The following is a 17,468-nucleotide window of genomic DNA, read 5'->3' as shown; positions in this document are numbered from 1 at the left end:
GGGGAAGGACAGATCGTGTTGGAGGTGCCATGGGAGGGAGATTCAGTATAGTACAGTCACTGTCACGTGACAGGTAACTGGTGCTCATGCACTTCCATATGCAGAGGCCCCAGAAGTTAAAATCTGTACATGTTCTCATAGGTAGAACAGCCTGGGGACTATTTTCTGCTGCTGGGAGCGAGTGACAGAGTGTGGCTTGTGCCCGTGCAGCCAACCCCTTCCCCTGTGTCAGGGATGCATGGTCACTGTTCAGCAGTGCGGATGGTCGTGTGCTCACACTTGAGTCCCTACCATGGTGCTGCCTCGTTTATTAGTACAGGCATAGACCAAGAGGATCTTTGAGACTGTATTGGACTTGTATTTATAAGTTATAGCCTTGATCCCATGAGTATTACTTACAGTATCCACAAGAAACACCTTCACCTACTTTACCTGTAGTGTAATGTCTTTGTTGTTATTTATGACATTCAATGTCATAGTCATTACTGTGAGTAGAATAGAAATATATTGATTTGCATCTATTTTCTTTACTGATACTGTGGCTTATGTCTTGAAGAGTAATCCATAGTGGCAGCTGTTGGGATTCATCCAGAGACTGCCAGTCTTGTCACATCAATCATTTCTGAATCACCCTTGGGATGTTTGTGGTTAAATTGCTTCTGGTGCCACACTGTGATGCAGTGACTACACAGATGCTGTCTGTTTTGTACTTAAAATCTTGGGTTTGTGGCATGAGTAGACTATGAGATATATTCAGAAAATGTGGTAATAGATGTGTTTACATTACACTGGTATCACGTTATGAGGTTTTGTCTGGCGTTATCTGTATTCAGTCCCTATTTCCATGAAATTATAACTTTTGCGAAAATAGTGTATTGAGACTGAAACTGCCATACTTTGTAGCTAGCAGAGCAAACTCCCAGCTCCCTTTTTTGTTAAAAAAGTTTATATATATATATAGAAGGAAAAAAAATACCAGTTTCATAATTGATGTGCTTTTAGCTTTTAAGGGCTGCTGTAGCAAAGTTGTTACTACAGAGACGAGCCCAGTTTAGTATTTTTAGTGGTTTTGATAAGAATGGTCAATGTTAATGAATGTTCTATCAACATAATTCAGTACTTGTATGCAGTCTTTATATTTTTTGAACATTTAAATTAAATTCGAAAAAGGTCGTGGTTTTCTCACATGGAATTGTTCTGAGCCTGGAACGCTTGTCTGTGTAGCACCCTGTGACCAGAGCCCTTTCAGTGGTCTGTCTGGGGACTCATGGTTATTGTCCCCACCCTATTTATAAACACATTCACTGAGTTAGAAATACTTCTATTATTCTTCTGCTATTTATATCTGTTGTCTCTTGACAGCTATTTTTTGAGTATCACAAATAACTGAAACAGGATCAGGTCTTGTATTTTTTTACATGTGTGGCAAGCCTTGTTGACTTCCTTAAGCACATAATACCCTCAGTGTTTTGTTTTAAAGGTTAGATTATAGTTAAATGCTTTGCCAAACTGGAATATAATAGGCAATGCACGTGACTGTAAATACGAATGTCTGAGTGACAGCAAAGTGAGCGGGGCTGGCAGGGATAGGTAGGCTCTGTTGTCTGAACAACCACTTGTCCAAGTAGTTTCCTTTGAAGCAGGTTAGATGAGGAGAGACCACTGGGACATAAACATTTTTTATTGTTGATCCTAGTCTAAAAACCTTTCTGTAAGTCTGCTTAAGTCCCTTTCTAGGGTTTTTTTTTAATCATTCCTTCTGTAGAATAAATTCTATGATATACGTGCTGAGAGAGACGGCCAGTACCTGGAGGCAGCCAGCTTTTGCACTTGCGTTCTGCTGCTGTGTTTGCTATGCAGTGCTGTTCCCAGTAGGAAGTAATTGAAAAGGTGCATGGTTAAAGTGATGCAGACAATACAATGCTAAATGTCCAAACAAAAAGGTTGTGTTCACTGAACTGTCATGCTAAGGAAAAGAAATTCAGCTGACAGGGTGTGCAGAGCACTTCTAAATTCCTGCAGTTGTCTATGAGGTGTTTGGGTTCATCTGGGAAAAATTAGGGTTTAACTCAGTGCCTTTTCCCTGAACTGCATCTCCCTTTATAGCTTTGTAAAGCCTGAATGAGAGTGACTTAATTTGTTCTAGTGACAAAGTTTTCTTAAATAAGTTTCATGGAACATGCGGTCATATTTTTCAGATAAGTTTACATAGTGTCAGTTTTTTCCTCATTGAATGTTGGAGGGCATGTGTTTATGTGTTCTTACAGTGAACACATTTGTTTTCCTGAATTATCAGTCTCGTGGAAAGAGTGCATTCTTCTAGAATGATGTTCATATGTTTATGTATTCCAAGTTTATGTATTCTGAGTATCTTTCTATCCTAAAGCAATTTTGTGATGGACAAAGTTTAAGTGTTAAAGGCAGTAAAAAGGTAGTTAAAGTGGAGGACTTCAGGGAATTAGTGATGTTTTAAAAGCAAGCTGTTTGGTGTAAACTGATCTAATTATTATTGAAGAGGCAAGAGTGTATGGTCCATAGAGGGAAGTACAACACTATCATTTCATGCAGGAGTTCTTTTGAAATTCAAATGTCAATGTTTGAGTCCCAGATAACTTTGTTAATTCCAACATTTTTATGTAATGGACCTGAGCTATAAAACTATAGTTATAAAATGGTAACATCTATTGGCTTTTAAAGAAGGGGATTATGGTTTTATGGAGTGTTCAGATTAATTAACATATATATCATTTTTATGTGGCTGTGTGATAATTTTTGAAGAATCATAGATACCCCAATTTAATTTTTATCTTATTTTTAAATGAAGAAGGAATTTCTTGTGGTCCATATGATGTCTGGAGGAATGTCAATGACAATGGGACATGTGTGGTATCAAGAACACAGAGCTAGGTACAGTCATTTTTTTCCCCCCATGAATGAAAGTACTTTTTGTTCTGAAATATCAAATTTTTCTTTAATGAGACAGCAAATAGTCCTGTGGTCAGGTACAGATATCTTTCCCTTGCTGGATTTACTGCTATTAACTTTTTCATTACAGATCACATACAAAGCAAGCTAATTAACTTGTTGAGGGACGAAGTAGGAAAGAAAAAAAGAGAAGTGCAAGTTTTCCCCTGAAGGAAACGCATGAAAGCAAGGTGGCAGGAAAAATGAAAGAAACTGGGAAAAGTCTGTAGGTGACGCATGCTATTGTGCAGTTTACAGTGTGGAACAATTCAGACGAAGCCTGTGTATTAATATGGTATTGAACTCAACTCTCTAAATATTTAAAGTGCTGTTTGCAGATAATTGAACTTACTGTTTCTGAAGAGGTCTGTGTATTTATGGGGCCTTAGTTATAGATAGTAGGCCGAGATGTGTTCTTTCTATCAGGAACAGCCACAGATACCTGTTTTCAATATATTTGGAGCTCAGGAATCTATCAGTCATCAAGAAAAAACTATTCTAATCAACATTTTTACTGATAACACAGTACAGGAAATGTCAAAAAGCTAGATCCTCAACTTTTTTGAACTGACAGGGTACCTCTGAGATTTCTTCTACTGTTAAGTATTAACTGCAGTTTCTAGCATTATTAGCCACCAAAAAAAAATTACTTAGCTGTCTGTGGAGGGGTTGTATTCTTGCTATGTAGAAGATCCAGTCTTACAAACCCGTATTCACTTGGGCAACATCTGCATGCATGTGATGGGTAGCCCGTTTTTCAATTTCGTGCTGAATTTCAAGCACAGCTTCTCTTGTGTTAATCCTGTCAACATAATGCCAACAGCAGGTCTGCTGTTCCTGTGTGTAGTGCTGTATAAAGCCCAAACTAAATCAATGCTGCTTCTGTTGGGAAGTGGGAGAAAAAGTCTCCACGTTGTGTTTTTAAGTGCTCTGCTTTTTCGAATTATTTCTAGCAGTAAGTCCTGAAGATTTTATTTTTTTTTAAATTTAGTTCATGTGAAAGGGATTGTCCAGTCTGTTTCTTCAATCACACATCATGTTCTTCTATCACCAGCCACATACAGGTATTGAAAAGTACTGTGTGCTCGTAGAAGTCATTGAGAGAAAGAAATCTGAGGATGCAAAGCTTGTAGCATTGCATTTCAGCCTTTAAGGGAACGTACATGTCAGTGTAGTGAGAATATATTACAAACTTTGGTCCACCATTACGTTGTGGTCTCTTTGTGGGTAGAAGCAGCAGCTGATAACCTTTCCATTGCTAGATTCTTTTCAGAAGTGATGAACTGAGAGAAGATAGTCAGTGACAACAGACTGAATAAACAGCAGCTCCAGAAACTCTCTGAAAAATAAAGCTGGGTTCACAATAAAGCTGAGCAATGTATCTAGAAAGTAGAAGTCTTGGTGGAATAGTCTGTTGTCTTACCATACTCTCATGTAGTCATAATAAGTTCACAATATGATTGAGAGATGGTCAAGACTTGAGTCCTGGTTACTTAGTATGTGCATTTTACAATAGGGAGAGTCCAGCACTTGGTATAGATCGCGTCAGCTTTTGCAGGTGCTGAAAGTCCAATTTTATGTGAACTAGAAATTCTTGTGTGTCCATTTGGATATAAGCATTGTTGTTAGGTCAACAGAATTGCTCAGTTTAGGAAGAACCTGCAGGTCCTGACCCATAATTTTTAGGTCTGATGAGCCTTTGTAGGTGATTAGAAACCGTCTGCCTTTTGAATTTTGCTGTAAAGCTTGTGGTAAATAGAGCATGTTTTGACTGTGTGTATGAACTCAGCTGTGAGGAGGAGGAAGTGGGATCAGCAGCTCCTTCACCTCATAAGTCCCTGGAGGCACTGTCAGCCAGCCACTTTGCTTTGAAGGGTAGTTCTGAGGTTCTTCCTCTTTGTTCTGAAGGGGAAGATAGTAAATAAATGTTGACCTGTAACTGCAGCAAATTTAAAAATAAATAAACAAACAACCCTTTTTGGTTGAGCAGGCTTGCAGGATGGATTTCTGATCCTTCTGAGTAGGGCTACTAAGTGGGTATTTTATCTTGCAGTGATGAAACACCTCAGCCCTCAAGGAATCATGCTGTATGTGTCTCAAAACCTTATACAAAACATTGCAGTTTTGTACTTTAGGACTACCCGACATACTGTTAAACCACGTCAGAGGAATTGAACTGTCAAGACTTTTATCCACACCCTCTGGTGTGTCTGAACTGGCTGCTGTAATTTCTGTCTGCCTGTGGCCATTTCTGTACCGAGAGGTAAACCCTCATCAACCTCTCACAGAAGAGTTATCCCAGCGGAGAAGGAAAACAGAGACATTGTTCCAGATAGGGAAAATCCCACAGGATCAAGGGTAGCCATAATTATAGTTGTTCTGCTGGGTTGGAAGAATGCAGAGGAACAACAGTGGAGGTCAGGCTTCAGTTAAACATAATACTCTTTTGTTTGCAGTAAATGCAGTTTAACAAACAAAACTTTAGTGGGACCAGAAACATGGTGCAACGTTTACCTTTCTGTGTTCCAATAAAAAGTGCTTCAGGCTTCTTTCAGATATGTGTCATGTAACTTCTTCCAAAGTCTGACAAGAATCATCCCAGTAGCAAATGTCTTGGTAAGCCTTTTTCATAGCTGTTTATGTTGAAATAGTAGCAGAAATACAAGCTGTAGAATTAGGTAAGTTACTTTTTTTGTCTGTTAAGTAACAGAAGGACCCAACACACAAAGAGGAGATAACCAGCCGCTCTATTCTTAATTTTCTGTTGAAGTATTTCTGAAGACAGATCACTGAATAATGGATCCTATTTGTGTAGACTGAGCTTTCAGGAGTAGACTGAACAGCATATAAATAGCTTTCCATCATGATCCGCCATACTTGCATCTTCACTCCTACCAGAATGTCAGAATATCTGTACAAACTCTTAAGAGCTTGAGTTTTATAGTATTTTATCTTATCCTCAAGTTGTGTCTGTTTATTTTACCAGCATCAGGGGTATTTTTGGTTTGGCATACTAAACGATAGTAAAAGGTTTGAAAGGTCACACAAAAAGGGAAATCTTATCAGTTGGGATCTGCAGGAGTTAATACAAGATGCAGTACTTTTAAACATTTTCATCAGTGGTTAGAAATCCACCTATGTGTATAAGGCTGTAGAGAGAGGTCTCCATTTTCATATGATTAAATAATTTAAGAATAAAAAATATGTGTAATTATTTTTTGATTTGCAACTTACAAACCTGCAGAAAAATAAGAGTTCACGTTAACCCTATTATGTTGAAATGGACTTGTCTTCAGAGATCAGTACTGATCTCATTTCCTTCCCTCTGGACTCATGAAAAACAAAAGTGGATTTGTGTGAACTGTGGCTTGTGAATACTTAGGCCTTTCTTACCCAATAGTGACCACAGACATCTCTCACTTCAAGAACTGGAAAAAAATGAACTGTTGGTATTTTACTGACTGAGTAGAAATCTAGATAATTTTTTTTTTTTTTTTTTTAAAAAGGCATCATTTACCAGCTCTTTAGCTAAAAACTCTATTCAGACTTTCTTTGAGACAGGTTTCCAATTTTTTACAGGTTGAGAGAAAATGTATTTCAGTTACAGTTACTGTGTGCTTTTATAGCAAAGACCTATCAGTCAACTGCCCAAACTCGGACTCCGTGAAGAGAAGTGAGCTGTGACTCCCTGTATGAACGTGTTCCTTTCATTGTCTCTCTCTTACCTAGGGTCAGTCATGAAGGGTTTAATGTGGTTTTTGCTTTCTTTTCAGCTGAAATAAAGATCTGTTTTAAATATTACCATGGTGTTAGTGGAGCCCTCCGAGCTACTACTCCATGTATCACTGTGAAAAACCCTGCTGTGATGGTAAGTTTAGATTATTTGTTCATTGTATTTGTATAAGATGATAATAGTAACTGTCAGACAAACCTATCAATATCAGTCTCCTAGTTTTACCATTGACTGCATTTTTTTTGCCAAAAATTATATTGCCTGACGAAAATCACCAAAATTGGGAAATGCTTTTCATGGTTTTGTATTGTTCATGATAAAATAACAGTAAAAAGTTACTGAGCTTAACTGAAATCTTCTATGCTAAGGATTTTATTTTGCTTGATTTCAATTTTGAGGCTTACAGTTTGCTGTAATTTAACACCATAATAGAAATTTTTCACACTGGTTATATAACTCAAACTGAATCCTTATCAGAAGTCTCCATTTCTTCTTATTTGTTAATATTAAAAATGAAATTGCTGCTGAGAGAGTGTCACATTACAACTGTTAGTATAAAAATGAAACTGGACAAAACTGCTCTTGCAAAAATTACTGAATTTTGAGTTTTCATATACCACTGAAATTTAGTAATTCTCTGAGAATTATTGTTGTCCTATGCTTTCAAGACTTGTTCTTTTGAAAGACTATAAGTTTTAGAGGAGTTTTTTTTTAGTTATTTAAATAAGTTGTGGAAGAAGAGCCTTCCAAACTTGTATCCACGTGCTTTTGATGGAAGTTATTTATCTAATCGGCTAGCTCTTCAGTTGACATGAAGTTTCATAGTGCATTTGCTTCATTGATATTAGCTGCCAAATATTTAAGATCGCATCTGTCAGGATGGTGCCCTGACAGCTTCAGTGTTGAAGATACTGTAGAACACAAGTTACTCAGACTGAATAACTTTTATTCCGATCCTGCACTTTTTCAGCATATATACAAGTGCATGCTATGGGCTATATGATACTATATGTGCTATACTAGACTTTATATCTCATTATACCAAGTGGTTTTTCTTTTTTTCTTTCTCTTACAATTTCAGACCTAGGTAATAGCATCATTTAATTGTCAGATCTGAATAAGAATAATATAATTTTGCAGCAGGCATATGAACTCTTGATATTTTACAGAAGAAAATGTGTTACAGTTAATGATCTTGACAGCCACTGTCTTTAATATCAATTTATAAACTAAAGAAAGTAGGGTAGCCTGATTTTGAACAAAAGAAAAAGCGCATCTCACAATAACCCTTAAAATGGGCTCTGTGTTGCACAGTATCATTACTGAGAAGCGGAATGATTATGCTGGATGGATAAACCATTTGAACTTGTGTGTCTTCTTGACCTTGTCACACTAGCCACCAATATTTTTGAGATTAATTGCACAGAAAGACATCTGAACTTCTGTCTTTGAATATGCATTTATTTACTTGATAGATACCTGAAGACCTGTGTTTCAGAGTCATTGGTCAGTCTTGAGGGGTTAACTGGCTGTCGTTATTTAAATTTCTTTCCTTTGAAAGATAATGCAGGGTCCTGGGTATTGTATGGAATTTATACACCTGCTAGAAGGTGCAATTGTATATAAATGTTTTTGTTTGCACTAATAGTACAGACTTCCAGTAACAGTGAGGTGTTTGTTTCCCTGATGAGAATGTCATATGACAACTCAGATGAAACTTCCTAAAAATATCACATTGGATTAGTTATAACTATACCTATTGTTAAATGTTAATATCTCACACCATTTTCATGGTTTTGGTGTTGAGCTTTAGCACTGTGCAGTAGAGAACGCTTTGATCTCTTGGCACTGGTCATGTCTGTTAGAGGTATGCTGTTTGTGGAAGTGGTAAGAGAGTCATGGTGTTACCACTCCCTTTTTTAAAGCTGCAATAAATTACCTGCTTACTTGGATCATTCTATGTTTTTGCTTTATGTGGTTTGGTGGGTGCCATGTTTCTGGCTTTCCTCAGACTGATGGCACATCACACTAGGCATTTCAGTCCATCTTATTTTTAGATAAGCAACGAACATTCTGTTGTGTTCATTTGAAGTAGTGGAAATACAAGGCCTGATCTAGCATTCAGAAACACTGCGTTGCACCAGATGAGAGAGCCTTTGTAGTGCAAAAATCTAAGCATGTATGCTGGGATGAAGTTTTGTACTTGGCACAGAAAAATTGAAATGGCTCTTCAGATCATAATGGAACAGGAAAAGGTTATATAGCAAAACCATAGAAGTGCTAGGGAACACCGTTACAATTCATTTTATTATAGCTGAATTGTGGACAAATCCTATTTTCTATAAAATGAAGTAATGATTAGCAATGTAAACAATATTATTCAGAGTCAGTGATGTAGCAGGGAAATAGGTATAGAGTGAGGAAGGCCTTTTTGTTGCTGAATAATGTTTTTAACAAGAAAACAATGCATGTTAGAATATGCCCAAAAGAGTAAACTGGAATACATAGTGTTCCTCTGGCCTTGCTTGCGCAGCATTGCCATCCAGGGGGATGCACCCCTTGCTGTTTCCAGGGAATCTGTCTGTAGATGAGGGGACGCTGATGCAGCTGTAATTAACCCATTGCTTTTGATGCCCTTGTAATTTTGGTAGCAGCTGTCACTGCTTAGGTGTCCATATAAAGTCACTGGCATAATGATGTCATGCTGGCTGGGAAAGGGATAGTTTCAAGCACTCTGGTGAGAACGGGGGTGCATCGTGAAGCCAGCAGTGAGAGAAGGGAGTGGGCTGGCTGGTGACCGGCGGTGCTTGCTGGCATGGTGTGTTCCCTCACAAGACCTCTGAGGCCCATGGGGACGTCAGGCATCAACGTCATCACTGTTTCTTCATCGCTTCGTTTGACTGCTTGTTAAATACGAAGTATTTGAGTTTTGCAACAGGAGAAATTACATGTGTTTGCTAATTCCGATGAAATTCCAATGTGCTTGCTGATTTTTGTGGAAAGTATTTGAAAGTTAATGATATTAAGTAGCTTAAAGCAATATAAAAAGGAATGATTACGTTTTCGGTTAACGCAAAGTGGCTTTCCTGCAGCTACCATGGCTCCAGAATAATTTATCAATCCAGTAACTTCAAACTGTTCAACTGCTCAAAACTGCTTTACGTACTTCATCTATACACATAGGTGTGCCATGCTTGGTTTTTTTATCATTCAATAGATTGGATGACTTCCTGTTCTATCACTAGTATTAATCCCCAGCACCGTGTTTGGCTGAAGCTTTTTCATCAGGCTGTGTCACCTTTTCTGCCTGAGAGTGAGTGCCTACCTGGAGAACTGTTGGGACTTGAAAGATAGCTCCATTGATGTCTTCATGATAGATTATTCAGCTGGATGCACAACTCTGACTTGAAAGACAAACTATTCTGCTATTTGGAAGAGCTAGACATTAACACATGAGAAACTTTGTATTTTGAAATAGTGTTTTACCTAAGGAGGGATTTTGGTAGAAACCAAACCTGAAAAATCTGTGAAGCATAAGCTTTTAGACCACATTCATATTTAGATATCTGATGCACTTTTCTGTTTAAAAGGAGCTTTTGTTCATAGATCTGAAGGCTTTTGTTAGTTTCTCTTTGATCTCTTTGCTTTTTTTGTTGCACAGTAAATTATCTATTTGTGGAAGGTGACAGAAGTCACACATGCTGTCACTGGCCAGCTCAGTGCTTTGGTATGTATTACCAATCCACACTGTTGATTTTATTTTACAAAAGGGAAACTTGTAAGAAAATACAGTCTCCTTTTCTCTGATTAATAGTGTCTGCATGTGTATTGGCCTATACATGTTTGATTTGGAAGATTCCAAGTACTGGTGTATTAGCACTGTGTGCCATAGATAATAGATGTTTTCCTAGGAACAAATGCTGTAGCTCTGACTGTCTGTGGTAACAGACAGTAGTTGGTCAGATTCTTCCCCTGCATACTACCTTACAAGTGCATTATTGTCCTCAAGCATGTACAAAGCAGACAAAAACTTCTGTGGTATATTTCATTTTTTTCTCCTCTTCAGATGGGAGTAGAAGGCACAGATGAAGGTGCTTCGGGAGCCCAGCATTCTAGGAAGTTAGTCAGCTTTACCCTCTCAGGTAAAAAACAACACTACTCTGTGTTTTACAAATTATTGTTAAAAAAAAAAATTGCTGTTTTAAATAACATCTAAGATGGAACACTTTTCTTCATTAGCCTCTGTAGGAGCACACTCTAGTGGCTTGAAAGATGTAATTTTGTTAGAACTTCTGTTGAAAACAAGCCAGAATCATGAATTTCTAGGAGTGAAAGAAATGGATTTGATGAAACCCAGCGTGAAAAATTTGGAGAAATTTCCGGTTTGCATAAGGGACAGTTCCTCTCATACTGAAGAGTTGAAAACTTAGCCTCTAAATAAAATGCAAGCTGGTAGTAAAAAAGCAATGGCTGCAAATGGTGGTTTAGAAAGGAAGAAAAATCTTTACTTGTAACACAGCTAAGCAAAATAGCTGTAGAGGTGCAGTCTACCAACTTCACTTGTTTTGAGTAGCACTTTTATGTGGTTTTTGGTTTTATTTTAAGAGTGGAAATGCCTTACATACTGAGGCTAAAATATAAATGAGGATGTGAATACCTTTCCTCCCTATATGCTCTTTGGAAAACACTTGACTTCCTGCTTTAACTGTCTTCTGTACACTGGATCCAGTTAACATATGAGTATTTTTAAGTTGCTTTATTTAGTAGTTTATGGTGAATTGATTTCCTGGGTAATGTTTTAGGAATGTGCTCCTTTGTGAACTAACTTTAATTTACTCAATTCCTTTTTCCTTCCTTCTTGTTTTGCTTTATAGATATTAGAGCAGTTGGACTTAAAAAAGGCATGTTCTTCAACCCTGATCCTTATCTAAAGATGTCCATTCAGCCAGGCAAGAAAAGTACGTTTCCTACATTTGCTCATCATGGCCAGGAAAGAAGGTCGACTATCATCAGTAACACAACTAATCCTGTTTGGCACAGAGAGGTAATGTATCCCATTTGAGAGCTGTCTGCCAGCTGATGCAGTGTACCAGGCTTGTATCTTCTCTGTATGCATTAGTCCTTACTCTCTGAAGGCTGTGAGCTTATTTTTGTAGCTAGTTATTTAAACTGATACAGAAATTGTAGTAATTTTAGGAACCCTGTGGTTGGATAAAAACAGCTATCATCTGTGTATTTAAGTTGCACTGCTGTGAGGTTTTCATTTCCTTCTCTGCTCGCAAGAGTTCAACTCACTCAACAGCCCTGTAGATTTCTTGAAATTGCAAAAATACATTAAAATGGATTATAAGTTGTGGCAGGACTCTTTAAGAAAAGGTACAATAAGTGAGCATTTATGCTCAGGGACTGCAACAATTGTTCATTTGCAAATGATATTCTCATTGTACATAGCAGGTGGCAAACTTTCAGTTTTGTCAGGCAGAGGGGATGCTCTTTCCTGTAGGCTCTGTATATGCTGCTGGAGGAAGGAAAGCCGAGGAAGGCATTACAGCACCACTCAGCAAGGGGGAAAAAAAAGGCAGTTTGGCAGAAGCCAGTTTTCCAGATGTGTTTATATTGGGTAAGCTGTGCAGGTCTTGGAGAAGGAACTCAGTCCCACAACTGTCTTTGAGCACAGAAGAGCCAGACTCTGCCTTTGAAGATAAATGTTTATCTGGGAAACAAGGTAAAAATGCTGACACAAGTCCATAACCCTTTCAGGACCAACAAGCATTCCTTTTTCTAAGGAGCAGCCTCCTGTACTGTGTTTGATGAATATTAATGTGTTCTTTAGGAAGACTGGAAAATTAAGTGGGCTTTGGAAAATGTTCCCACAAATCATAATCAAACCAAACAAGCAGTAAAGCAGAACAGAGCAGGGCCAGCATTAGCACTGCTCTGGGGTGCTTGATTGTGGGAAAAGACTGTAGATGTGTGGAAGTCTTGAAATCTTAAAAAAATCAGAGTTCTAATCTCTAAACTGATTCTTCATCTTTCTGTCTGTCCATCCATCCATCTATTGAGTAGATAGAAAGAAAATCTACTCTTATTTTCCCACTTTTTTCTCCTCCAATTCCCCTTGGTTTTAAAGCTTATTAGAAAAGTGGTAATGTTCACTGGTGTATGCGTTGTATCAGCTTGCTTTAGCTGCTTTATCTTCCCTTGTAGCAATGCTCTGACAACAGCAGCTTATGGTACCACTACATATGCTGTCCTAGTGGTGCAGAATTGATCCTGGTTTACATCTACACTTTTGAATCTTTTGGCCATCTTCAGGCAGACTTGACAGAGCAGTACAGATCTCAGAGATAAAGTATTCATAAACTGCATGAAAATTGATGCTAGGCTGAAGAGAATAATTGTGATAGTGTTCCCTCGTAGGGAAGGGTGGAAGAATGATCTTACCAGACATCAAGAAATCTTTTCTAAATTAGCACCATTGTTGTTTAAAGGCCCCAAGTACAGAAGAAGGTTCTGTTGGGACTTGGTGAGAAGATTTTGGAACTTCGGGGCAAAAATCTATAGCAAATTCTCCTCCTTTAGTTACAGTGCTCCTGAAAATACTCTATACACATTGCCCTTTTGAATTCCTGTCATGCATACAAAAAATTAATGCAAAGCATGGTGCTGGAAGGGAAGTTCACTAAGCACAGCCTAGAGTGAGACATTTTCCTCCTTCCTCCTGCATTGACCTGGCTACTCTTCTATAACCTGGTAGAGTGCAGCAGGGATTCCTTCTCTTTTTGCTTTCTACTATCTGTATTGAAGCAAGCACCTAGGATACATTGCTTTCTCTTTTCTGACATAGATCATAAAAGTGGTTTTATCCAGTGCAATTTCCTACTGAGCAATTATTTTCAAGGAACAGTAAAAAGGTATGGGTTTCCTGAGAGGCTAGTTACATGTGCAAAAATACAGTGCTTAATAAATGATGTTGACATTATTTTGCAATATGGAAACTGCTGTCATCAGTCATTGCTTTCAGAGTTCACTGCATGCTAGTAGTAATTATGTCCGTACTTTCTGAATAAAGGTGTATTGATATGGTGTCAAATATGTTCTTTCCTTCCAGAAATATTCTTTTGTTGCACTTCTAACAGATGTCCTGGAAATTGAGGTTAAAGACAAATTTGCTAAGAGTCGTCCGATCATCAAGCGCTTTCTTGGGAAGTTAACCATACCGGTTCAGAGACTACTGGAGAGACATGCAATTGGGTAAATTAATACATTCTTAATGCTAACTTCCATTGATCAGGGAGACTCAGCATCTAGGATAATGGTGCAGAGCAGCCTTTCTGGCTTACTGGTACAGTCCAGCAAATTTCTACTGGGTCTGTAGTAAGAAATTTAGTAGGAATTTTAATAGCCTTATTGCCTGACTGGAAGATGTCAGTGTTTCTAGCCCCCTTCTGAATGCATGTACCCATGTTTGTGTACATGTGTGTCTATAATTTGTTTTCAGTTTAATTTCTTTACACAAAAAATGTTACCCTCACAAAAAATGTTACCCTCTGGCTAGCTAGTCAAGAAACAAGGCATTATCACAATACTACATGATTGTGTGCAAATTTTTTAGAGGAAGCCGATTTTATTGTCTCACTTCTTTTACAGTTCAAGTATTTTTAATTGTCAGTTTAATAATCAGGGATTTAATACCTGTTCAGCTAACTGGCCAGAACTGCAAGGCTGTGACTCCTTATTTTTCAGAGTGCTGGTGGTACTATGCAATTAAAGTTGCCTTTTGCTATGAATAGTGCATTGATGGGGCTCAAAATTTACCTGTTGTGCTATTTAAAAAAAAAAATCGGTTCATTTTTTGGTAGCTAACTGTTCTGGTATAAAGGTGCAAGTCACTTAGAAACTTTCAAGATGTCTTATGCTTCATGATGGTTACTGGAGGCAACCATAGCTTAGTGAAGTGAATGATCCAACAAGGCCTTCGTACAACCAGATGCACTGAAAGAACCTGAGACCTGGTAATTAGGCACTGTGATACGTTGCAGTTGTGAAGCAAATGGCTGTTAGTCTGCAAGACATGCAGCAGCATGTGCGAAAATATTTTACATTTAAGACAGAGCAGTAATTATATTGTTTTGTTAACATCCTTTTACATATATTGCTATATTTGACAAATTAGAAAAAATAATTCCTTGAAAGACAGCGGGAGGAACTGAATTATTCAAGTGTGCTTTATATAGGACCTAACTCAAAGTCCGCTAAAGTTAATGTGTCTCCATTAACTGTAAAAGGCCTGGATGAGGCCCATGAGGAGTGACGGTGAAGTAAAATGTGTATATTATTCCCTGAAAGTTCAGGGCATGGAGGTATCATCATGCTTTTGCACGAAAAGCACGATATAAATGACTGGCCTCCTTTTTCACAGATATTCCCCTCAAAGTAACAAGTTGTATAAATGGAGCAAATAAAATTCAATTTGAAAACAGTTTTCAACTTTAAGTTTCCAAAGTGGTGGTTACTCTGGTAAAGTAAGAATAAAATTGTAAGAGTTGTAGGAATTTTAATTCTTACAACAAAATTTGTAGGAAGTAAAATTCTTCTGACACAGAATTTATTTTAAAAAAAAGCATGCCCATTAGTATTCCCTGTATTAATGATCAGTATTAATGAATGAAAAGGTGAAGTCCAGGACCAGGCACTTTTAGACACACTGAATTAAAACTCTGCCTCACTTTTAGCTGTCATCATAGCTCACAAATTTACGTAACGAAATGGCCAGTGGCTTCAAATTTCGTGAAAAATATGATAAATGAGCACGAGAATCATCTAGTTGATTCAACTGTATACAGAGCAGACATTAGTCATGCCATGGCTTTTCTCTAATCTCAAATGGCCTAGAGTAATATAAACCTTATGTAAAAACTGTGGAAACTTCAAATGGCAGTCTTCTGAGGATACCCCTAAGTCTAGCTGAAGAAATGCAGTTGGAGTAGAGAGTGATGAATCTGTGACAGATCCTGGAGACACTGCTATAATAATTTGTTGTACTGCAGCCTATAGAGCAACGTGGGGAGGCTGCTTTGCCTTACATTGTCTGCTCAGGACTTTTTTTGCCAAAAGTTAATGTTTGGATGAAAACTGTTGCATCTTATTTCAGTAAGGACCTTGCATTTGTTTTAGTCTGTCACTCATATTGCAGTAGGAGTATTCCCAGTAAAGGAGAGGTGTTTATACCAATATAAATTTATTTGCATAAATAACAATAATTTCCTGTGGTAGCCCCCTCCTCCCCCTTCAGCTGTGCTGGGGTGGGGCTGTGAATTCTGGCTGTGCCTAATAAGAATGTATAGCCTAGGATCTGATCCTAAGTCTCAAGCTGGTACAAGTGCTTAATCAAGTCTGAGTCTCGCTGAATTCAATAACTTAAGAATGTATTTGAAGTTAAATCCAAGCATTAATAGCTTTTCTAAATAAGAATGAAGAAGTGCTTTACTGAATGAGAACTAAAATGTGAAGAAACTGGGAATTTTGTATATAGTAAAAACCACAAGGGGGCAGAAGGTTTTAAAAAACGAAAGGTTTTGTTAATCATAATACATTTTTGGTTGGGGGAAGGAGGAGGTTAGGGGAAAGGGATCCTTTGCAGTTTGATTTCTTTAGAACTTAAGAAGAGATTTAGGGATGTATAAGAATTGCTGAGGCACAATCTGTATTTGGAAATGGTTAAAAGTTATTAGGCTGTTTTATCTGTTAACTAAAGGCGTTTTACACCATTGTTGGTTTTGTGCTTTTCCATACAAACTAGAGTATGTGGCTGATTTAAAGATTGTAATAGAAATTACATTCTATCATGCTGACTCTTCTCTGATAAGAGCCTCTGATACAAAATACTGGAAATACAAAACCAGTTAAAATTTAAAAATACACCAATATCTTTGTTTTTGCAGAGACCAGGTTCTCAGCTACAATCTTGGCAGAAGGCTCCCAGCTGATCATGTAAGTGGATATCTCCAATTCAAAGTGGAAATCACATCTTCTGTTCATGAAGGTGAGAATTTGTCAGTGATCTGAATTGAATGACAGTTGTATGGAGAGATCCTACGATCCGTATTTCTAGGATTTTCTCATTTGCAATAGTGCCTCTATTACAGATTTTTCTATTGGGATTCAAAATTTAGATATGTCAGGTGCTGCTTCGGAGATGGTAATTTCAAAACAGCAACACTTAATCATATTGTTTTCCTATTTTGTTAGATAGGTTTTAAGGGAATCTGCTTATGATTCTCATTTTATGGGATAGATTGGGAAATCAAGTTAATTGTTTCTCTTCACTCTGTAACACCTTTGGCAGAGATAAGCAGTTGTAAGTAAGATTCCACCTGTGCTCTCCTCCCCTGCCAGTGTACATGCAGATCATTCTGTCCTGTCCCCCTTTCACAGGACTCTGTCCTACTTAGAACCAAGAATATATGTTATGGTTATGAGAATACATGCTTCCATCAGGCAGTTCTTTTATTTCCCTTTTCCTGGTCTGAAGGCAACTAGCAGAACATGGTTGGTACAGTTACATGTTTATCACATAGTTGTGTCTATTTACATGTTTATGATCTTATATTCTCCTTCATTAGACTTGGTATAATCTCTTTGGTAGTGAGATACTGCTCTATCTTTTAACTTGATACAGCCTTCTTGCCTTTTTTGTAGCCATGTAGTCCTGTATCTCATTAATGTTTTTGCTCTGTCACCGTTTAAAAAATATGCTTCTGTCTTCAGT

The 17,468-nt window shown here is 37.7% G+C and overlaps 1 protein-coding gene across 3 annotated transcripts in view; it reads left to right on the top strand.

The window, feature by feature from the left end:
• Nucleotides 1-17,468, top strand: part of HECW2 (HECT, C2 and WW domain containing E3 ubiquitin protein ligase 2) — a 173,458-nt gene that overhangs the window by 94,985 nt on the left and 61,005 nt on the right. For all 3 annotated transcript variants that reach the window (XM_074872747.1, XM_074872748.1, XM_074872749.1), the window contains 5 exons: nucleotides 6,738-6,832; nucleotides 10,764-10,839; nucleotides 11,572-11,741; nucleotides 13,809-13,951; nucleotides 16,642-16,742. In XM_074872747.1, coding sequence (XP_074728848.1) covers nucleotides 6,738-6,832; nucleotides 10,764-10,839; nucleotides 11,572-11,741; nucleotides 13,809-13,951; nucleotides 16,642-16,742 — 585 coding nt within the window. The remainder of the gene's footprint in view (nucleotides 1-6,737; nucleotides 6,833-10,763; nucleotides 10,840-11,571; nucleotides 11,742-13,808; nucleotides 13,952-16,641; nucleotides 16,743-17,468) is intronic.

This window comes from Strix uralensis, chromosome 6 (assembly GCF_047716275.1).
Source record: "Strix uralensis isolate ZFMK-TIS-50842 chromosome 6, bStrUra1, whole genome shotgun sequence".
NCBI classification, from domain to species: Eukaryota; Metazoa; Chordata; class Aves; order Strigiformes; family Strigidae; genus Strix; species Strix uralensis.
The sequence above is the reverse complement of the archived record's forward strand: the minus strand, read 5'-3'. Positions and strand labels throughout refer to the sequence as shown.